Below are 24,087 nucleotides of genomic sequence, written 5' to 3'. Positions count from 1 at the left end.
AGAATGATGCTTGAACTCACAGTCTCTTTGAGATAGAAAAGAACTTTTGAACCACCTATAATAACAAAATTCCCTTAGTGAATTTGCAAACACTTTTCCAAAAAAATTTTAAGTGATTTTTTTTTTTTGGCTTCTACTAGCGTATTAGTAGAATTATAAATGGGTACTTTTTTTCTAAAGGGTAATTTGATAGGATGTTGCAAAGGCCTTAAAGATGTTTATTTCCTTTGAACCAGTACTTTCTCTAAGAATTTATCTCAAGAAAAGAATTAAGGATATATGTAAACATTTATCCCCAAGTATGTTTATTTTAGCCTTATTTGTAATAATGGAAGATTGAGAATGATACAGATGAACAATTATAGGGTTTCTTCAGTTTTCCTCAACTCCCCATCCTGATTGTTTCTCTCTGGACTTTCTCATGTTAGTCAGTGTCCTTCTTCAAATGTGATGCTCAGAAGCGGATCGAGTACTTCAAGGGTGCTCCGACCTCAAAGTGGACAGCAAGTTGGACATGGAATTTCTACTATCAGAGGCCAAGTTTAAGACCATTATCTTCTTTCTCTTTGTGTAACGGGGGCTGCCGAAACCCTAAATATTGTCAAGCGGTGCCGGTCCCCAGCCTTGCTTGTGTCTTTTAAGGAGTAACTGCTATTTGTAGAGATGGCTATTCATGGGAACTCCTTTTCTTCGCCTGACAGAGGCCCAGTGTTCTAGTGCTGAGAGGGGATCTGATGCCAACATGTGAGTCACGCTCACTTGCGACTGTTCTTTTCTAGAGTTTGAGGCCACTTATTGCTACACGTCAGCACCCCATTCCCCCTGCCCAGTTTGCATTGTCACCCTGCCTCATCTACCATGCTGTGCTTGGACATAATGCTCTTCTCTGCATTCCATGTGTCTACTCTGTAGTTTTGTGATGCATTTTGAAAGAGCTGAATCCACTGTTGGTGTCCACATACAGAAAAGAATGCTGATCAACTGTTGGAAATAGGCAGTTTAATGAATTCTTTGATTGGTTCTTGATTTCCATATTTTCTTGGTTATTTCCGATTGTTATATTTCTTAGGAACATTTTCTAAGAAAAGTGCTATACAATTAGGTATGTTTTTTACTTGCCATGAATGATTGAGAGTTGTCAGAATAGTAAAACACTGTTTTGCCTTTTTTCTTCAACTTGCATTTACTTATTACTTTAGGCTCAGTAGTTTTATGAGGCTCTCAGTTTAGCATAATTCATTTCTTTATGCATACCCTAAACCTTGGTGTATGGCCTCACAGTTACTTTTTAAAGGTACAGCATGTCCAGTTATTTGGACATCTTAATTTCTGACTTTTTTCACACTCAATATTATCAAAAACTTACTGGGAAAATGCATACTCTATCTCCCTTTTGGCAAGTCACATTGTAATTAAGCATGTTACAAACTCAGAGAAATCCTACAGTCAAGAAAACTTCACACTTGCTAATACATTTTCTAAATTTCCTAAAACCTTTTATTTCACACACTATCATTTAACATTGCATAGAAATATTGTGCTGAATACATTTGCAGAGAGGCATTTAATTTTTTCTGTAATTCACTTTCTCTGTCTTAAGTTTCCTTTTTCCAGGAAAGTGTTACTGGAAGCTCCTCGTAGGCAGAACTGTGCTGAGAGACTGTGTTTGCTTGTGGCCACTACTCCTTTCTCAGTGTCCTCCGTTCCTGACTGGGAGCATATGCCAGGCCAGGTCTGGTTGCTCCTCCTGCCCAGAATCTCTCTCTAAAGTGGGGTAGCTGAGTTCCTTTTTTCCAGGCTTCTTCTTTTCTGGATTCATATATATATATATATATATATATATATATATATTTGTCAGAACTTACCTATTATATATGTTTTTTATCTGAAATGAGAAAGGACCAGATCACTGAATTCGTGTGAAGGTGTTAATAGAAGATGGAACATAATGTGTTTTTCTTGCCATTGGGGCTCTTTGCAGTTTTATAGGGGATACAACCTAAGCTGTGTAACATGATGAGTAAGATGTATATTTCATAACCAGAGACATCTGGTGTTGAATCTAGGTCCTACCATTTACTTGCTGGATGACCTTGAATAAAGTAATTTAACCTAAGAATCAGTTTCTTCATGTAAAATACTGGACAATAATACATCTGATAGGATGGTTTGAGACTTAAGTGATGTAAAGGTTGTAAATTAGGGCTCAGTAATCAGTAGCTATTGTTGTTGTTATTGTTGTTATTCAGCTTTGATTCCATTGCCTGTGATTTCCCCCCAACATTTTATTGTAAAAAAAAATTCAGTAAAGTTGAAATAATTGGACAGTGAATACCTATAAGCCAACCACCTAAATTTTATAAATAATACTTTATTATATTTGATATGCTATATCAAATGGATTCACCTATCCATCCTTCTATCTATCCTTCATTTCATCTTATTATTAAAAGCATTTCAAAATTAAGTTGAAGACATCAACACACTTTCTAAAATCAGCTTTAATGTCATTAACTAGAGTTCAGTATTTGTTTGATTTTTTTTTAGGTAAAATTTACATACAGTAAAATGTACAAATTGTAAGTGTACTGTTTGTTGTGTAACCTAGACCCCTAGGAAGATATGGAATATTTATATACCCTCGAAAGCTTTCCATGCCCCTGTCTAGATAGTCCCTGCCTTCATTTCCCACCCTGAGGATTGTCTTTGATTTTTAGTACTGAATTTCAGGTACTGAGTATAGTCCAGTGATGGGAGTATTTGGGAGCTGGGGAGCTGCCTGATCTGCTTATCACAACACAGACATTGGAGCTTGGTATAGTTTTTCCATAAGAAATTTTATAAATTTTGTATTTTTATAAAATTGTAGTCATTCAGCAAACACTTAATTACTAGATATCTTGCTTAAGTAAGTGGTGAGTGAGACACTCTGGAATCAAATGAGTGCTGTAAAGCATTACAGGGGCTCTGATAGAAAAGGCACAGGGCATAGTGAAGCATGAAGGAGGGAGTGACTTAGTTCTTATTACTTTAGGCTCAGTAGTTTTATGAGGCTCTCAGTTTAGCATAACTCATTTCTTTATGCATACCCTAAACCTGACTTGAGGGGCATAGGTAATGATGGCCTCATAGGGGAGGTGATACTTGAGATGAGTATTGTGGAAGATGAGTTGGTGTTTGCTAGGTATTAGATGAATTGGAGAGAGGGAGAAGGAATGTGCAAAAGCAAAGAGGAAGGAAAGAGCTTAGTGGGCTGGAAATGATTTTGCTATGCTGCAGCAAAGGTTGTAGGAGTTAAAACTAGAGTGGTAGGTAGGGAGGACTTTGCATGCTATACAAATGACTTTGGTTTACTTCTATAGTTTAGGAGTAGTTAAAAGGTTTATTAATCTCTGAAAGGGATTATACTCAAAAGATAGAAATTGTCAAGTAGTATAAGTTAAATGCATATCTTTTAATGATCAAATCAAAGTCCTATGTCTTTTGTTTTACTATACTACTAGTGCACAAAATTCGTGCACGGGGGAGGGGTATGCCTGCACCCTCTCCTATTGGACATCCCTCTCACAATCTGGGACTGCTGGCTCCTAACCGCTCACCTGCCTGCCTGCCTGATCGCCCCCAACTGCCCTCCCTTGTCGGCCTGATCTCGCCCCCAACTGCCCGCCCCTGCCAGCCTGATCGCCCCTAACTGCCTCTGCCTTGGCCCCCACCACCATGCTTTGTTCAGAAGGAAGTCGGACGTCTGGAAGATGGCTGGTTGACCTCGTCTAACTAGCATATTATCCTTTTATGATTATACTAGAGGCCCGGTGCACAAAATCCGTGCGGGGGTGGGGGGAGGAGGGGGTATCCCTAAGCCCAACCTGTATCTTCTCCAATCTGGGACATCCCTCTCACAATCCAGGACTGCTGGCTTCCAACTGCTCGCCTGCCTGCCTTCCTGATTGCCCCTAACCGCTTCTACCTGCCAACCTGATCACCCCCTAACCACTCCCCTGACAGCCTGATGATGCCTAACCACTCCCCTGCCAGCCTATTTGTCCCTAACTGCCCTCTCCTGCAGGCCTGGTCACCCCTAACTGCCCTCCCCTTCAGGCCTGGTCACCTCCAACTGCTCTACCCTGCAGGCCTGGGTCCCCCCCAATTGCCCTTCCCTGCAGGCCCGGTCGCCCCCAACTTCCCTCCTCTGCCAGCCTAGTCACCCCTACCTGCCCTCTCCTGCAGACTTGATTGCCCCCAACTGCCCTCCCTTGCAGGCCTGGTCTCTCCCAATTTCCCTCTCCTGCTGGCTATCTTGTGGTGGCCATCTTGTGTCCACATGCGGGCAGTCATCTTTGACCACATGGGGGCAGCCATCTTGTGTGTTAGAGTGATGGTCAATTTGCATATTATTCTTTTATTAGATAGGATTAGATAGGATAGAGACCTAGTGCACGGATGGGGGCTGGCTGGTTTGCCCTGAAGGGTGTCCCAGATCAGGGTAGGGGTTCCCTTGGGGCATGGGGCGGCCTGGGTGAGGGGCCTGTGGTGGTTTGCAGGCCGACCACGCCCCCCGGTGACCCAAGCAGAGGCCCTGGTATCTGGGGTTTATTTATCTTCTATAAACTTTGTAGCCTTGAGCGGAGCCAAGCCTCCTGCTTGCTCTGTGGTAGCAGCCATTTTTGTTGGGATTTATTTATCTTCTATAATTGAAACTTTATAGCCTTGAGTGGAGGCCAAGGCAGGCCAGGGAAGGTGGAAAGCTTGGCTTCCTCCATCGCCGGGACAACTCAAGCCTCCTGCTCTCTCCAGCTCCATGGCTGCTGCCATTTTTGTTGGGATTTGTTTATTTTCTATAATTGAAACTTTGTAGCCTTGAAAGGAGGCCAAGGCAGGCCAGAGGGGGTGGAAAGCTTGGCTTCCTCCATCTCTGGGGGCAACTCAAGCCTCCTGCTCTCTCTCTGGCTGCAGCCATCTTGTTGGGTTAATTTGCATACTCGCTCCTGATTGGCTGGTGGGCGTGGCTTGTGGGTATAGCAGAGACATGGTCAATTTGCATATTACTTTTTTATTAGTATTTATGCTCTGACTCTTCTTTTTATTTATCTAAAATGACAGGTGGTGTGCCAGTATTTGAAAAATTCCAATTTATCTGATAGAGAGTTGCTGCAGAATATTTTCCAAGCTCTGAATGTATATTACAATTATTCAGGCCAGGCGAGATGCCTGAATATATCAGAGACATCAACTAGCAGTCTAGGATCCCTGGGTTGGAGCTATCAGGTAAGTGTGTATGATTTCTCCAAGTGGAACTTACTTTTCATTAATATGGCTGTGCTGTAACAGAGTTCACAAGATTTTATCACCTAACCTGGATCTCAATGTGGTCTCTCTCTGAAACCATGATAAGTTTCCTCATTCATTCATTCACTTATGTATTTAATCATCGCCAAATATATTCTGAGTATTTATCATGGGTTAGGCACCCTTCTAGGCTCCACAGATACAAAGATAAGTAAGACATGATCGATTTTACTATCAAATGTAGCTTGTTGAAAAAGAAGCACAATTAATATTACAATAGATTTTGATATGTCCTATAAAGGAAACATTTTATGGACACATAAATGAAGGGGAGTCTAACTTGATTCCTTCTCATATTTTGTTCTTTCATGTGTACAATGAGAATAATAAGAATAAGAATACTTTCTTTCCAGAGTTGTTTTGAAGATTCAATCCTATAAATAAAGAGCTAATATCCTATAAATAAAGAGCTAATATGCAAATGGCCATCACGCCCTCATGCCATGCCCTCATGCCCTCATGATGCCCTAATGGCTCAGACACTCAACACTGGGGAGAGAGGAATGGGGACCAGCCAGGCACAAATGAGCTCATGAGAGAGGAATGAGGACCAGCCAGGCACAAATGAGCTCGCAAGAGAGGAATGGGGACCAGTCAGACTGCAGCCCAGGAGAGGGACAAGCTGCCTGCCCCATTGTCCCGGGCGCCAGCGGCTGGGGCTGTGGCCTGGGAGAGGGACAAGCTGCCCACCCTGCAGTCCCGGGCACCAGTGGCTGTGCCTGCGCCTGCAGCCCGGCCCAGGAGAGGGACAAGCCACACACCCCATGGTCCCAGGTTCCAGCAGCTAGGGCTGCGACCCAGGAAAAGGACAAGCCGCCCGCCCTGTGGTCCTGGGTGCCTGCAGCTGCGGCCTGGGCAAAGCTTCCCGGCCACAGTCCCCTGCAGCTGCAGCCAGCCTGGGAGAAGCCGGCCGGGTCCTGGGTGCCTGCAACTGGCCGGAGGAGGGAATCCTGGGTCCTGGGTGAGGGGCAAGGTGGAGGTGGTTAAAGGCGATCAGGCCAGCAGGGGAGCAGTTAGGGGCGATCAGGCTGGTAGGGGAGCAGTTAGGGGCTATCAGGCAGGCAGGCAGAGGGGTTAGGGGTGATGAGGCAGGCAGGCAGGCGAGCAGTTAGGAGCCAGCGGTCCCTGATTGCAAGAGGCAGTCGGACATCCCCCGAGGGGTCCTGAATTGGAGAGGGTGCAGGCCGGGCTCAGGGACCACCCCCCAACCCCCGTGCACGAATTTCATGCACTGGGCCTCTAGTAGGATAATAGATGTGAAAAAAACAAACAGTTTACAAAGAAGGAATATACATATAGCTCTAACTTCTGTGATTTCTAACTTCCGAGCCTTTCTAGGAGCAATAAGAGGGGTATGACACAGAGAGATAAAGAGCAGGAACTCTGAAGCTAGACTGCCTGAATTCAAACTCTGGCTTTGTTGCTTACTAATGTATGACTTTGGACAGTTTATTTAACTTCTTTGTGCCTTATTTTTTCACTAGACTCTTATGGGTTGCTTTCTCAGGCTTGCACAGAAATGGTCATGCCCTTTTGTACCAATGGTATTGATGACATGTTTGAACCTCACATGTGGGACTTGAAGGCATTTTCAGATGATTGTTTTAAACAGTGGGGTGTGAAACCAAGGCCCTCCTGGATCACTTCTATGTATGGAGGCAAAAACATCAGTTCTCACACGAACATCATTTTCAGGTGAGTTATTGCTGTTCCAAAGAAAAACTTTGTTGTTGGAGACATTTGTAGAATAGCTGAGAAAATAGAACCAGGAAAAATGTTGGACAATAAAATAATATAGAATACAACCAATGGTATACTGTTTTCCTATGACTTGAAAGATAGAGGATGCTGGGAGCATTTGAGATCTTGCTTCCAGGCATGTCATCAGTTTGGCTCAAATAAACTCTTATAAAAATTCCCTGGAAGAAGAGGAAGAGGAAGGATGGGGAAAGAAGGAGGGGGAGGGGAAGGGGGAGGGGAAGAAGGGGAAGAGGAAGGGGAGGGGAAGAAGGGGAAGAGGAAGGGGAGGGGAAGAAAAAGAAAGAGGATGTGGAGTAGAGACATGATTTAGAAGAAAAAGAAGACAGAAGAGGATGCAGAGTAGAAATATGATTTTACACTATTACCACCATTGTTAAAGGCTTAAAAACAGTGCAGCAACAAAATGAAAAAAAATATTTTAAATATATATTTTTATTGAGAAAGGGAGAGGGAGAGAGAGAGATAGAAACATCAGTGATAAGAGAGAATCATCGATTGGCTGCCTCCTGCACTCTCCCTACTGGGGTTCGAGCCCGCAACCCAGGCATGTGCCCTTGACTGGAATCGAACCCAGGACCCTTCAGTCCACAGGCTGACGCTCTATCCACTGAGCCAAACCAGCTAGGCAGTGGTCGGCAAACTCATTAGTCAACAGAGCCAAATATCAAAGTACAATGATTGAAATTTCTTTTGAGAGCCGAAAACCGACTTCTGCACATGGGCCACGAAGTTTCAATCGCACTGTACATGCGCGCCTGCACGTGGTATTTTGTGGAAGAGCCACTTTCAAGGGGCCAAAGTGCCGCATGTGGCTGGAGAGCCGCAGTTTGCCGACCACTGAGCTAGGGCATGAAAATATTTTTTTTAAATTCCTCAGCACAAAATGAAGCATCATTTGTTCACAATTTGCCTTACTTTTGTTACTATTGTTATTAATGGTAATAAAATTTTTTTAGTATCTATTCAACAAATACTTTTGAAGTACCCAATCTGTTCTGTTCCAGGCACTATATGAGGAACTTTAAATAAATTACCAAAAATTGAACCCTTCCAACAATCCTGTGAAGTAGTTGTTATAGTTCCTTTTTCCTGAGGAGGAAAGTGAGGGTCACTGTGTTCAGTCACTTGCCAAAGTTCATCCAGCTTTATTTTAGTTACTAATAAAACCAGATTTCAACCTTGGTCTGTTTGACCACAAAAATCCTGTTTGTTCTTCTACATTGTACTGCTCTTATGGTGACATATGTGGTATTGGTTCACATCAGAGTTATTTGAGTAGACTCTAAATGTATCTGATTGCCACTTCAAAATTTCCATGCTTTGGCTTGTATATCAGGTTGTCAGCTATTAAGAATAGCAACTAGTTAATAAAAAAATTTATTTCCAAATCTATATGGAAATAGTAGAGAGATACCCATACACATCTCTTAACCTGGAGCTATTGTATAAATTGTAAATGTCATTCTTTTACAAACTTTTATAAATAAGAGTTAAATTTGATCTTCAGCACATGCTCAATAGCTTTTAGGAGTAAGGAGTGCTGTTTTGACCGAAGGATCACTCCTTGGGTTTAGGCCCATAACACTGCTCACTTTGCAATCTAGTTTATTGGGTTGATGATATTTTCTGATCCAGTAGGGTACCTACCCAGAATAAAAGGTGAAACACTTTAATGGAAAACTTAAAGATTCTTTTTGTTTAATTTCCTTAAGTTGTGTTCCTTGTGCTCAATGGGATTCTTCACAGCTATAGTCTTTAGCTCAGCCTTATAAAAGTGACAGTTGAACAAATAAATCTTTTTAAGGCATTTAAGGAAATGGTGCCAAATTTGGGTGTTTGAAATTAGGGAAATATAAAAGGACTGAGAGGACTGAAGAAAGTTTAAGTACAAGCCTAGGGTCTCCAAGCTTATCATTGTTCCTCATAGGAGAAAGTACTTTGTTAATTTTTTGTTTTTCTCTAGGAGCTAATCTCTGTGTAGTATTTATATGGATTTCTCTTGCATGCTAACATTCCGAGGTCACCCTTCCTTGCTTTGACCTTATAAAGATGAAGTTCAATTGAATTATAAAGTGGAGTCTGTATGAACATTTTACTATATGTGTTTTGGTTAAATACATTGTCCTTTTTTATTGAATTCAACCATTATAGATATGTATTTTAGTTATCCATTTGTCCTGTTATATTATTTTCTTCAGGCCATCAAAATAACAATCATCATCATCATCATCATCATCATCATTGGGAGGGAGATAGTTTTTTATGAGAAAAATTTGGGGGAAAGAACTGAAACACATAGGTGGAAATTATAAAACTTTTAGTTCAGTATAAGAAAGGACTTTCTATCAGTTCAGTATAAAAACAGACTTTCTGCCCCCATGAGATTGTGAACTTCTTAATGGCAGAGACTGTCTTGATCATCTCTGTGCCTTTAGCACCTGCAACAGGGACTGGCACATAATGAATGTGCAATAAGTGTATTGACGAGGATGAGAAATGACATACGAAACTCAGGAAGGCTTCAGAGGCATGTGCAAGTTTAAAGGCAGGATTGTGTGATAATGCTGGTATATCATTCTGCCATGGCAAGTCTACTTTTAAAAGAAATATTTTTCCATTTGTTGCTAGGTGAAAAATCCAATGCAAAAAAATTTAAGTTATTTAAAAATTCAGAATTCTCCTGTTTTTCTGAAGGAAGCACATTCCCAAAGTAAAGGAGCAGCCCCGGGTGTCTCTGTTCTGTGTACTTAGTGGCTACCAGCTAGAAAACATTTCTGGTTGATGAGTGAGAAAATGTCCAAGGAACCATGTGAAAATATCTTTATGTTCATGCTTCTCTCCTCAGGTTGCCTCACACAAATCCAAGCATGACTGCTTCTCTGATTGGAAAGTTCAATCTATATTTGTTGGATTGATGATTTGTAGGTTAAGAGCTTGGGCTTTGAAGTCAGAGAGACCTGGGTGCTGTTTTTCCTTTTTCACCAAGTTAGCTGTGTAACCTCAGGCAGATTGCCAATTTATATTATTAGAAAACTAGAGGCCTGGTGCACAAATTCATGCACATTGAAAGGAAGTTAATTAGAAGAAATTTTGGAGGCCAGGGAGGAACCGTGAGAGGGCTCCAGGGCGTGTCCACCCCGTCTAGCCCAGTGCATGTCATAGTCGACCGATCAGTCAGACACTTAGCATATTAGACTTTTATATATATAGATAGTGACTTCCTGACAGGTTTATTTCAGGGAGTATGTAGACTGTTATGGAAGGGGGCACTATGATGGTAGAGATTTTTGTCTGTTCACGAATTCCCTGTGCCCAGTCAGTGCCTGCTACAGAGTAGGCACTCCATAAACATTTGCTGAATGAACGAAGACTCAAGAAATAGTAGCTATTAGTGGTTTCACTTCAGCAGTTTTTTTCCATAGTGGTTTTGTTGGAAGTATTAATTTTCCTCCCATCCTTAATTGGTAAGAAATTATGTTACCCCAATGGTTATTCTCAGTTATTTAAATATAAATCTGAAATGGAATTCCTGAGAAGCTGATTAACATAATTTTTCAGGCAAATTAATTGTTCCCAGCAATTAAGTGAGGCTCACTGTTGGAAATTTTATCCAGGCAATTAGATTTTCTCATGAAAGCTATTATTACTTTTTTTTCTTTGTAAATTTCCCAGTGACTGGTTTAGCTTTCACATGTCTAGGACGAAGAAATTCAAGTCCATGTGCATCTTAGGTCTCTCAGCAACTCCAAACACTGTTGCTAAGTCACTCGACTGATTCAGATGACCTTTTAAATCAAATTCAGTTTGCCTATTATGTGGCTGTTAGGATGGCTTTTTTGTTTTGCAAATAATGGAGAGTTTCCTAATCGGGTTGGTCCTGTCAAATTGAAATAATGATAACGGCTATTTGTTCACTCAAGAGAATCCAACCCCTTGTGTAGTTTACTCTAAAAATATATTTGGTAGTTGAAAACTAAGGATCCTATTTTGCATGTGAGTTTTGCCTTTTGTTTTTAATAAAACCAAAAAAATACATTTTTTGGATTGATTCTCTCCCCCCCTCCAAGCATGATGTTATTAAGTTGAAATTGAATGTTTTTTTTCTTAAGAAAAGTGAAAATTTATGGTGAGAATTTAAAGTTGCATTTCAAACACACATATATTTAATGTACCTAACTGCATATTTTTCATTTAATTTGTACATTTGCCTAGAAAAACTGATTGCATTAGTTTTCTGACCCAATTTCTATGAGAAATGGTTTCACGTTCCTTTTCATGATTCATATACTTCTCAGAGGTGGCAACACTTCTCGGGCTTACAAAATATAATAATAATTATAATGCTGCACATTTATGTGGTATTTTATAGCTTATAACTTTCATATATAATATTTAAGTTGGACCCCACAATATCTCTATGAGGGAGGGACATTATCTTTAAATTTTTTGGGGGAGGCGTAATGCATGTTGGAATTGAGGGTCATAGAGGTCAGGTGACTTACCCCAAATCATGTGGCTCATAAGGGTATAAAAACTTAGATCTGCTGACTTAGTTAATTGTTCTTGCCATTGCTACACACAGGTGAAGTCAGTCTCTATATTTATATTAATCACTTATATTAACTCTGCTTTGTCATATAAAAAGTACTGAAGTTATTTACATGTTCCTGACCTTGTATACATGTATTTATAGATCTCTTTTGATTAGGGCATCTGGTATCTGGCCAAAGACAACTAGACATTCACATTCGTTTTTCATTCATTCAGAACATTTGCATGGCTCCTATGAGTGCCAGGCACTGAAGCTACTGTAATAAACAAAGTAGACAAAAATTTCTGCCCTTGGGCAGTTCTAGTTTAAGAGATAGATAATAAACTAAATAGCACCTGTAAGTATGTTAGGAGATACATGTTAAGGAGGAAAAATAAACCAGGGAAGAGGGTTGTGAAATGTTGGGGGGTATAAGAGAGACAGGTTTGAAATTTTAGGTGGGAATGACCAAGAAAGACTTCACCAGGGGGTGACTTTTGGAAAATGATCTGGCAGGAGTACCTAGATAGCTATGAATGTGGTGGGGTAAGAACACTCCACAAAGAGGAATTAGCAAGGGCAAAGGCCTTGAGAGGTAAATGTGCCAGCAAGTTCTCCTCCAGGGACAGGAAGGAAGTCAGTGTGGCTGAAGTAGTTAATGGGGGAGAGAACAGCAGGAGTTGAAATCAGCGTCAGCAGAGGGCCCAGATCATGTAGAGAATTGTAGGTCCTAGTAAGGACTTTGATTTTTACTTTGAATGAGATGGGAAAACTTGGAATGTTTTGAGCAAAGGAGTGACATAATCTGATTCAGGTTTTAATAGGATCAAATTGTTACCCTATTGATAGTAGGGAGATAAGAGTAGTGAGAAAGGTCAGTAAAAGGCTAGTCAGGCTAGAGATAATGGTGACCTGGATCAGAGTGGTGGCAGTGAATATGGTGACAGGTGTTCAAATTCTGGATATATTTGAATATGTACCTGACAAGATTTGTTGACAGATTGGGTGAGAAAGAAATAGATTAAAGAGTGACACCAAACTTGAGCAACTAAGACAGGGTGCCATTCACAGAGATGAAGGAACATACATAAAAATGTCCTGTTATTTTGAGTGATAGATAGATAAAGATTTTCCAAGAGGTGCCATATAAGGGGAAAGTGATCTAATACCTGCAATGCCAAGGGCCAGATACATAAATCCAGGTATTTTGGTCCCTGTTTTATCTTGAGAAATCTAAGCTTCCATGAGATTAGGAAGATGAGAGGCTGACTTGGGACTGGAACCCAAGTATGTCTGATCCCAAAGTTTGTGCTCTTTTTACTGTGCACCACACAAGTCAAGAAGGTATGTGCTGCTGATTTCCAACAGCAGTCACGTGTCCGTGAAATGTAATGTAGTATAAAATCAAGTACTGGACTAGGGCTATAAGAACTATGCTTGTATATCAGATTTGCCATTGCTAGCTGAATGAGTTGGGTGTTAGCTTTTTTACCTATAAAAGAATTGTCATTAAACCTACCTGACAAGATTGTTATAAGGGTCAAATGTGAAAGACTTTGTATATTCTAAACCAGTCTACACTGTGGAGTTTATAATACCAGGGAACAATTAGATTTACAATAATGTCAAGAATGAAATACTTAGGAATGAGTTTAACAGAAAAAGTATGAGATTGTATACACTGAAAACTACAAAAAATTGTTGGAAGAAATTAAAGGTCTAAATAATGGAAAGACATTTTATGTACTTATGGAAGAAGTAATATTGCTAAGATATCAGTCCTCCACAAACTGATCTACAGATACAGTAATTCCTATACAAATCCCAACTGTTTCTTTTTACAGAAATTGACAAGCTCACATTCAAATGTATATAAAAAATGCAAGGGACCTAGAATAGCCAAAACAATCTTGAAAAGGAAGAACAAATATGAAGAACTCATACTTCCTGGTTTCAAAGTTATTATAAAGCTACCGTAATCGATACAGTGTGACACTTGCGTAAAGATAGACATATAGACCAGTGTAAGAGAATATGATAATCCAGAAGTCAACCTTCATATGTATGGTCACTTGATTTTCAGACAAGAATGCCAAGATAGTTCACTGGGGAAAGAATAGGCTGTTCAAGAAATGATGCTGGTAAAACTGGATATTCACATGCAAAACAATGAAGTTGGATCCCTATTTCATACCATACCAAAATATTAACTCATAATGGATCAAATGGAAGAAACCAAGATGGTGGCATAAGGTATACACCTGTATGTGCTGCCTCTCACAACCACACCAAAACTACAACTAAAAGACAAAATGACTATAACCCAGAACCACAGGAAAGCTGGCTAAGTAGAAGTTCTACAACTAGAAGGAAAGAAAAAAGCGCATTGAGACCGGGTAGGACATGCAGAGGCGTGGAAAAGCAGAGGTACAGAGGCACGCGAATTGGGCTGGTGACGGGGTGCGCTGTTTTTCTCAATCGGGAAGGAGATACAAGCTCCCTACTGCTCTGAACTCCAGTTTCCGGCGAGACTCTGGGACCCAGACTCCTATGGGGAGAAGCTGGACTGTCTGGCATCAGGTCAGAAAGTGAGGGTGGCTTTCTTGCAGAAGTGCTTGCAGGAATCATTGTTTACTGCGCTGGGGCACAGGACGTGGGGACGCGGAGACACAGAGACGGCTGACTGGCAGCCATTGCTGTTTGCTACACCCTGGTGATTCCCTGAGACCCCGCCCCACCCAATTTACAAATCCACCCAAACTGTGCGCAGTGGCTTTTGCATATGAATGGTCTGCCCTTCCGAAGCTTAACCTAACAAACTGAAGCTGGGTCAGATAGCTCCAAAACTTCCAAACCCCAAACAAAGAGGAGATCTCCCTGTAGCTCCTGCTGGGTGGCCTCAGGCAGTAGCTGACTTGCACCTCCTGGGAGATCCAGGAGCCAGTGTACCTAGTGGTCAGTGTGAGACGATACCAGATTTCAACTCCTCACATTCATAAGTGACACACTCAAGGGGCAGACTCAGAGAGCAACAAAGCTCCACTGAAGCAAGTCCTGCCCTATAAGGGTGTCTCCAGCACAGCAGTTCTTCCATTATAGACACAGCGGGTCCTCACAGCCAATTGGCCTGGAGGTCAGTTCCTATCAGTGTACCAACAGCAATCAAGGCTTAACTACAAGACTGTGTACCCAGCCCACAAAGGGCTACACCAAGAGTGTCCACCTCAGGTGATTGGGGAGGCTGAGCCACTGGGCCCTATAGGTCACCTAGCACACAAAGCCACTCTATCAATACAGGGAAGCAGCCAAATTACGGAGACAAAGAAACATGTCACGAATGAAAGAAATGGAGGAAAGCAAACTACTGGATATCGAGTTCAAAACCACAGTTAAAAGGTTATCAAGAATCTTCTAGCAACTTCTGAGAAACTTAGTGAGACCTTCAAGGACCTTAATGAGAATGCCAAAAAAATGGAAAAGGACCAGTCAGAAATTAAGCATACACTGTCTGAAATAAAGAATAATATACAGAAATTCAACAGTAGACTAGAGGACCCCAAGAATCAAACCAAGGATTTGAAATATGAGGAAGCAAAAAACACCCAACCAGAAAAACAAAAATAAAAAAGAATTAAAAAATATGAAGATAGTGTAAGGAGCCTCTGGGACAACTTCAAGCATACCAACATCTGAATTATGGGGGTGCCAGAAGAAGAGAGAGCAAAATATTGAAAACCTATTAGAAGAAATGATAGAAAACTTTCCCTACCTGATGAAAGAAATAGACCTACAAGTCCAGGAAGCACAGAGTACCCCAAACAAGAGGAATCCAAAGAGGACCACACCAAGACACATAATTAAAATGCCAAGGGCAAAAGACAAAGAGAGAATATTAAAAGCAGCAAGAGAAAAACAGCTAGTTACGTACAAGGGAGTACCCATAAGACTGTCAGCTGATTTCTCAACAGAAACTATGCAGGCCAGACAGGAGTGGCAAGAAATATTCAAAGTGATGAACAGCAAGAACCTACAACCAAGATTACTCTACCCAGCAAAGCTATCATTCATAATTGAAGGTCAGATAAAGAGTTTCACAGACAAGATAAAGCTAAAGGAGTTCATCACCACCAAACCAGGATTATATGAAATGCTGAAGGGTGTTCTTTAGGAAGAGAAAGAAGAAGAAAAAGGTAAAGATAAAAATTATGAACAACAAAGTGACAACAAATACATATCTATCAACAAGTGAATCTAAAAATCAAGTGAATAAAAAATCTGATGAACAGAATGGACTGATGTATATAATAGCATCAGGGACATAGAAAGGGAGTGGACTGACAACTCTTGGGGGGAAGAGGGTGTGAGGGGTGCGAGAAGAGATTGAACAAAAATCTTACGCCTATGGATGAGGACAGTGGCGGAGGGTAAGGGCATGGGGTGGCAGGGGGGCGGTCAGGTGGAGGGGAACTATGGGGGGGAAAAAGAGGAACATCTGTAATAATCTGAACAATAAAGATTTATTTAAAAAATAAAAATAAATGGATCAAATGATTTAATTGATGACCCAGTTTAAAAATTGGGAAATGTAAATCAAAGCCACAATAAGATTCATTTCATATCCACATAGGATGACTATAATTAGAGGATGAGGGGATAGGTGATAAAGGTGAGGGGAAATATAGTCAATAAAACTATTGTGATAAGTTTGCACGGTGATAGGTGATTACTAGAATGAGTGAGGTGATCACTTTGAAAGGTATAGAATTGCTATATTGTACACCTGAAATTTATATAACTAACATAATATTGTATAACAACTATACTTAAATTTAAGAAAGTAAAAAACAAAAAGGTAAGTGTTGGCAAGGGTATAAAAAAATTGGAACCCTCATATGTTGCTAGCGCAAAATGTAAAATGGTGCAGCCATTTTGGAAAACAGGCAGTTCTTCACAAAGTTAAGTCACCATATATACCAGCAATTCCATTCTTAGGTCAATCTGTACCCAAGAGAAATGAAAACATGTATCCATGCAAAAACTTGTACATGAATGTTCATAGGAGCAATATGCACAATAGGAAAAAAGTGGAAAGAATACAAATGTACATCTGATGAATGGATACATAAAATGTGGCATATTCATACAATGGAATATTATTTGGCAATAAAAAGAAATAATGTACTGATACATACTACAACATAGATGAATCCTGAAAACATTATGCCACAGTAAAAGAAGCCAATCACAAAAGACCACCTATTATATAATTCCATTTACATGAAATGTCCAGATTAGACAAATCCATAGATACAAAGAGTAGATTAGTAGTTGCCTGCGACTGAGTGAGGGAGTTTGGGGGAGGGGAATGGGGATTATTAGCTACCAATGAGTATGGGTTTCTTTTCAGGATGAAAATGTTCTAAAATTGTGGTAATGGTTACAAAACTCTGAATATACTAAAAACGATTGAATTCTACATCTTAAATGGGTAACTTTTGTGGTGAAATATATCTCAACAAAGCTGTGAAATATTATTAGGGATGCTGTCTATGATTGTATTGGATTTTTACTAAACTAAACTAAATAGCCTGCTTCAAGGATTGATCCTTTTTACAGTGAAAAGTGTATGAACCAGCCAGGATTAATAACTTAATAGCATTTCTGTAACTTTAAAGCCAATGTAAAATGGGAGTCTTTGGATAATGGGCCAATTTTCTGGTTCAGATTTGGAGGAAATTTTTCAGTTCAATCATCCTGTTTCCCAAAGTACTGTACTACAAAGAAAGTAGTGTATGAAAAATGAAGGGTTGGTATTTTTTTAAAGAGCTAAAAGATAATTATCATTTCAAGTATGAGAGTTTTTATTTATTACTTTCATACTTGGCTCCTAGGAAAGTGGCGTTAATTGAGGAACTGCTATGTGCCTGATACTTGTGCTTATTAAATATACCCACAGTACCATCTTGTTTAATCTGTACAATAACCTTATGAGGTCAGCCTTGTTATCTCTCTTTTATAGAGGAGGAAGGTAATATGGCTTTGAGTGATGAAGCTGGGATTGAAATTTAGGTTTTTAAATTCCACTTTCCAGTACAATCTGGGTTGACTCATGGGGCACCACCTTCATTCTTTGGTCCCATTTCTTTCTTTAAAAAAATTATATATATATTATTGATGTCAGAGAGGAAGCGAGGAGAGAGAGATAGGAACATCAATGATGAAAGAGAATCATTGGAATAATTGATGGCTGCCTCCTGTACACCCCTCACTGGGGATCAAGCCTGCAACCTAGGCATATGCCTTGAATGGTAATTGAACCATGACCTCCTGGTTTATAGGTTGATGCTCAGCTACTAAGCCATGCCTGCTGGGCTGGTCCTATTTCTTGTACTTGGTTTCAGAAATATTGTAGAACTCCAGTATGAATCACATTTCTATAGGACAGATTCAGTCCTCAGATCAAATCCTCCAGTTTATATATAAGCTTGTAATTTTAGTTGTTGTGCATAAAGTAGGTTTCTTCTATCTTATCTGGATATAGGTATGAAAAACTAACAATCTTATTTTTTCTTCTTTCCCTCACATAGCAATGGTGATCTAGATCCCTGGTCAGGAGGTGGAGTAACCAAGAACATCACAAACACCTTGGTTGCCATCATTATCCCAGAGGGAGCCCATCATCTAGATCTCCGAGCCAACAATGCCTTTGACCCCATGACCGTGCTATTAGCCCGCTCCTTGGAAGTTAAATACATGAAGCAGTGGATTAGAGATTTCTATGGCCATCTAAGGAAGAAGCACTGAACAACTTTCGATCATTTTCAGTTTCTTTTATGTTCATTTCACCCACATTCCCATTCACTTTGGTTTTCTACGCATAACCACGTTCCCTTTTTTATCATTAGATTTGGTGGGGCAAAAGTTGAGATAGAAGAGAGGGTGATGATGGTGACAGCAGCCACCCCAGACCCCAGGTTCTGGCCATCTTTGCACCTCTTTCAGGAGGAATTTTTTTGTGACAGCTGTCCCTCACCATCAGTGGCCCTCATAACTGGAGCAGAGTTCCTGACTGCCTTTCACAAGAGTTAGAGTCAGTTCCTTTGTTTCTCTACAAGCAGGGATTTCTCTTGCTTTTGAGACAAGTCTCTGGCTCATTTATTATTCCACACCCCTGCCCTCCCAAAAGGGAAAGCAGAAAATAGATTAAAATGATGTAATTGCAGCTGATAGGAAGGATGTCCGATGCCAATCCAGGATATAAGAGCCGTTTCTTTTGTACTTGATTTACAGGCTTTGAACTGTGCTGTAAATAAAGAATAAGGCTGGACCTTATACCTGTGTGTTGCTCCTGAAGCTCATTCCAGCTGTGGGGAATGCTGTGTGCACTGGGCTTGGCTGTTTTTGGAAAGTCCTTTAATTTTCTCTTTTCCACTTGGCAGCTCTTCTTAGTTCTGGGATATTTGCCACTGTGGTACTGCCAGTAAGAAATCTGGCTTGTTTCTGCTCCATTTCTCTTTGTTCCTGAGGTCAGTTTTGTGATAATTTGGTTCCATTTTGCCCGTTTAGGAAAATAACTCTGTTTTGCTTCATTTTACACCAGAGCAAGCTTTTATATGCTGTGGTCACTGATGATACTTCAGTAAGAAGCCTTTAAAAATTGATTAATCAGCTATTCAGAAGGTAGAATGTAGTTATGTTCAGCATTTTTTTTTTAAATTGTATTTTCTGGTAGTTGTTGCAGCTGTCATTCAAGCCAGAAGTGTCAGGACACTAAGAGGCAGGTGCACGAGAACTTTTCTGTATGGCGTGCAAAAGACAAGCTGACTAATTCATGCGGGCAGCATATTTGACATTAATAAATGGCCAAGCCGTTCCTACTTCCAAAGGGTTGGCTTCTTTCAAGCAGTTCTTACACTGAAACCTTTCTTCAGAAGAGCTTTTCTAGGATAACAAATAGGGTTGGATCAAAACCTTTCAGGGACACAGAGAGAGACTAACAGTTTCTACTCTGTTGAAAGAGTTCTTCCCCCTTGTTTCTTTTTATTTTCTCTCAAAATTTTTTTCTTCACCTTGCCTTGAGAGCACTTTTTGCTTTTTAAAAACTGTACCTTGCTCTCAATCATTTCTAAAGTACTTATTTTTTAAAAAAATGCATGTATGAAGTTTAATTCTTGGGTGAGGGACTGAAATATTTCCCTTATTTTTCCTGGCATCCGGGAGATACAGAAAAATCTTTGTCTGGTTTCAGAAGCCTTCAGTTCTCATTGTAATGAGTTGTCCATCAAAGCATTTGGTCACTACTTTCATTTCAACATCAGAGAAAAGTCTGCTGATGTGGGAATTTAAGAGTCAAAACAATACTAGTTTTCAGTTTTTATTCTTTGTCAACTAACAAGTTATATAATGCAAGGTTTATGGGCTTTCTAGACGATATTCTTACTATTTATTTTAGGATACTGTTGATTTTAGGATATTTTCCTTGAAACCTTTTTACTTGTTTAAAATATTTAAAATACTTTGCCACTTCATTTTGTATTAATTCTTTGGTTGAATCGCATTTTTGTAAAGAAAATAATTACCAAAAAAAGAGACGTCTTTTCTGCAAGTATAATTTGGTCTTCTGTACATTTTTTTTTCTATGTACATTTCATGACAGATGGCAACCATAATTAAAGTTAGCCTAATTATAATATGCTGAAATTTACTTTTAAATTGAAAAAGAATTAGAACATCAAATAAACCTTATTTAAAGCATCCCTCTAATTAATAGATGATGCTTTTGAAAGACCAGGAAAGAGAGACAAAGAGAGATGGGGTGGTTTTTATTTTGTTTTTGTTACTTTAACTACATAGAGTCAATGGTTAAAACTAAGGAAAATTAAGGATCTTTCTTAAGGGTTCTGTGTAGTCAAGAGATTATCCAGAGGAGGCAATGTCTAGTCCAGCATACTAGTATTAGTAAAGGCACTTCAGATCCTCAGTCCAATCCTATCATTTGTAGGTAGATGGCATTGTTGCACAGAGAGAAATAACTTGTATAAGGTGTCACAGCTCATCTTTGGCAGCACTAGGCCGCCTTGAATGCAGGTTGGTTTGTTGTTATCATTTTATTGGTGTAGGTTAACCTTTAGATTAAAAAATAAAGCCTCACCAGTTTAAGCAAAAGAGGGAATTTATTGAAACTGCAGGAATAGCTTCAGGACTTGGGTAATTAGGAATCACAAAGGAATGGAACTGGGGTCTTGAAAGTCATAAAAAGTCAAGCCTGCTATTTCTCTTTCTCTCGCTTGGTACAGAGGTCACCAGTTTTCAGCCTATGGGGGAGATTTGCTCCTCAGATGTGTAGTTTGGCTAGCAGTCTAAAGTGTGCATGTGCATCAGAATTACCTGGAAGGCTCCCTAAAACAGTGATTGATAAGCTTCACCCCAGAATTTGTAATGAATAAGTCTTAGGGTGGGTCTTCGGAAGTTGCATTTCTAACAGTTCTCCAGGTGATACTGAGTGTTGGGTCACACGTTGAAAACTATGGTTGAAAGAATTCTGAATTTCAGTTTCTTCAAACAGGGCATGTCCCTTCAGTTTACCTCACTCCTGTTGTCCTGCCTGGTCCCATTTGAGTATGGGAATTCTGCCCATCATTTCTCTTCCCATTGCTGTTCCAGTCTCTCTGCAGACCAATTTCCTCTTCTTTGCTTGCATAGGGCCTATGGTGACTTACCAAAATGGTGTCCTCAGGTCCTGGAGGCTGCACCACCTCACAAGCTCACAAGTCTCAGGTGGTTAGGGAGGGGCAAGGTCATAAAAACATGGCGTCAGAGACACTATTTGGGATGAAAGGGAAGAAGTTCCGTCAACTCAGTATGTATCTATCACACAGTGTTTCTGGGAACACAGGCATCCAACAAAATGCCAATGACGTGCAGTAGAAAGATCCATAGGTAAGCAAGTTTGGAAAATAATGCGTTAAACAAAAGTAAATGGTTGGGTTTTTAAAATCTGTAAATATGCATTATAATTCTCCAAAATGGTAATTGAGAATGCAACTTTTCCTACTTTTTTAATTTACTTATGTGCCCCAGACATGAAACTGCTCTGGTCACCAATATAGGCATCAGGCTAGGATGAACAAGGACTATAGTCTGCTTTGCCCCTGACTGATATAAGAGCAATACCACCAATCATGTGTCTCCTTGCCCATAGCCAAGGGGTTTGTCTTACTCTAATTTACAGAGCTACAAGGTGTATGCATTGTTCAAGAGCCTGGAAAATACTATGGTAAAAAAGTAAGCACAGTACAATGGAACCTAGGGTCTTTTTTTTTAAATTAAAACTTTATTGTTCAGATTATTACAGTTGTTCCTCCTCTCCTCCCCCGCCCCCCATAGCTCCCCTCTACCTGGTTCCCACCCCACCCCCTGCCCTTACCCCCCTGCCCCACTGTCCTCATCCATAGGTGTATGATTTTTGTCCAGTCTCTTCCCGCACCCCCCACACCCCTTTCCCCCTGAGGATTGTCAGTCCACTCCCTTTCTATGCCCCTGATTCTATTATATTCACCAGTTTATTCTGTTCATCAGATTTTTTATTAACTTGATTTTTAGATTCACTTGTTGATAGATATGTATTTGTTGTTCATAATTTTTATCTTTACCTTTTTCTTCCTCATCTTCTTAAAGAATACCTTGCAGCATTTCATACTGGTTTGGCGGTGATGAACTCCTTTAGCTTTTTCTTATCTGTGAAGCTCTTTAGCTGACCTTCAATTCTGAATGATAACTTTGCTGGGTAGAGTAATCTTGGTTGTAGGTTCTTGCTATTCATCACTTTGAATATTTCTTGCCACTCCTATCTGGCCTGCATAGTTTCTGTTGAGAAATCAGCTGACAATCACATGGGTACTCCCTTGTAGGTAACTAACTGTTTTTCTCTTGCTGCTTTTAATATTCTCTCTTTGTCTTTTGCCCTTGGCATTTTAATTATGATGTGTCTTGGTGTGGTCCTCTTTGGATTCCTTTTGTTCGGGGTTCTCTGCGCTTCCTGGACTTGTAAGTCTATTTTTTTTCACCAGGTGGGGGAAGTTTTCTGTGATTATTTCTTCAAATAGGTTTTCAGTATCTTGCTCTCTCTCTTCTTCTGGCACACCCATAATTCAGATGTTTGTATGCTTGAAGTTGTCCCACAGGCTCCTTACACTGTCTTCGTATTTTTGGATTCTTTTTTCTTTTTGCTTTTCCGGTTGGGTGTTTTTTGCTTCTTTGTATTTCAAATCTTTGACTTGATTCTTGGGATCCTCTAGTCTGCTGTTGGATCTCTGTATATTATTTTTTATTTCAGTCAGTGTATGCTTAATTTCTAGTTGGTCCTTTTTCATATCCTTGAGGGTCTCACTAAATTTATTGGCCTTTTCTAGAAAATTCTTGAGTAACCTTATAACCATGGTTTTGAACTCTATATCCAGTCGTTTGCTTTCCTCCATTTCTTTCATTTGTGACCTGTTTCTTTGTCTCCGCATTTTGGCTGCTTCCTTGAGTTGATAGAGTGGCTTTGTGTGGTAGGTGTCTTATAGGGCCCAATGGCTCAGCCTCCCCAATCATTATACTCTTGGTGCACCCCTTTGTACGCTGTTTGCACAGTCTTGTTGTAGTTAAGCCTTGATTGTTGTTGGTATCACTGGGAGGAATTGACGTCCAGGTCTATTGGCTGTGAGGATCAGCTGTGTCTATGATGGGAGAACTTCTGTGCTGGAGACACCCTTATGAGACAAGACTTGCTTCAGTGGGGCTTTAGTGCTCACTGAGTCTCCCCCCTGAGTGTGTTCCTTATGAATCTGAGGAGTTGTAATCTGGATGGTCTTACTCTGACCCCTGGGTACACTAGCTCTTGGATCTCCAAGGAGGTGCTAATTTAGCCTCTGCCTGAGGCCACCCAGCAGGAGCTATGGAGAGATCGGCAGATTCCTCTTCTTTGTTTGGGTTTTGGAGGTGCCCAGATGAGGCCCAGCTGTGAAGCAGTGCAAGCTGCTGTGGGGCCTTGGGCCTTCTTTTGGATGTTCTGGGTTTCTCTGACTCAGCTGTAGCTTGTTAGGTAAGTTTAAATTTGAAAGGACCAGGCCATTCATATGCAAAAGCATCTGTGCATAGCTTGGATGGGGTGGAGTCTCAGTGCGGAGCAAATAGTGTCCCTTGGTATCACTGCAAGCACCTCTGAGAGAAAGCCGCCCTTGCGTTCCGCCCGCTGCCAGACAGTTCAGTTTCCCCCCGTATGAGTCTGGGTCCCCAGAGTCTCACCTGGAACTGGAGTTCAGAGCAGTCAGGAGCTTGTGTCTCCCTGCAGATCGAAAAAGCCAGCCTCATACTCAGTTGCCAGCCCTCTCCGCGCGTGGCCTCCGTACCTTGCACTTTACTTCCACAGCTCCTCTGAGTCTCAGTTTTCTTTTCTCTTCCCTTCT

General features: G+C 40.5%; 1 protein-coding gene across 3 annotated transcripts in view; it reads left to right on the top strand.

The window, feature by feature from the left end:
- PRCP (prolylcarboxypeptidase) overlaps positions 1 to 19,936 on the top strand; it is a 74,111-nt gene extending 54,175 nt beyond the window's left edge. For 2 of the 3 annotated variants that reach the window (XM_079787321.1, XM_079787320.1), the window contains exons 8-10: positions 5,101 to 5,265; positions 6,854 to 7,041; positions 18,226 to 19,936. In XM_079787321.1, coding sequence (XP_079643447.1) covers positions 5,101 to 5,265; positions 6,854 to 7,041; positions 18,226 to 18,442 — 570 coding nt within the window. In that variant the 3' untranslated portion in view covers positions 18,443 to 19,936. The remainder of the gene's footprint in view (positions 1 to 5,100; positions 5,266 to 6,853; positions 7,042 to 18,225) is intronic. The other variant, XM_079787319.1, reaches the window with a different exon arrangement.
- The last annotated feature ends 4,151 nt before the right edge of the window (positions 19,937 to 24,087 follow it).

The sequence above is a fragment of the Cnephaeus nilssonii genome (assembly GCF_951640355.1).
Source record: "Cnephaeus nilssonii genome assembly, chromosome: 13".
NCBI lineage: Eukaryota > Metazoa > Chordata > Mammalia > Chiroptera > Vespertilionidae > Cnephaeus > Cnephaeus nilssonii.
This window is presented reverse-complemented; position numbering and strand designations above follow the sequence as displayed.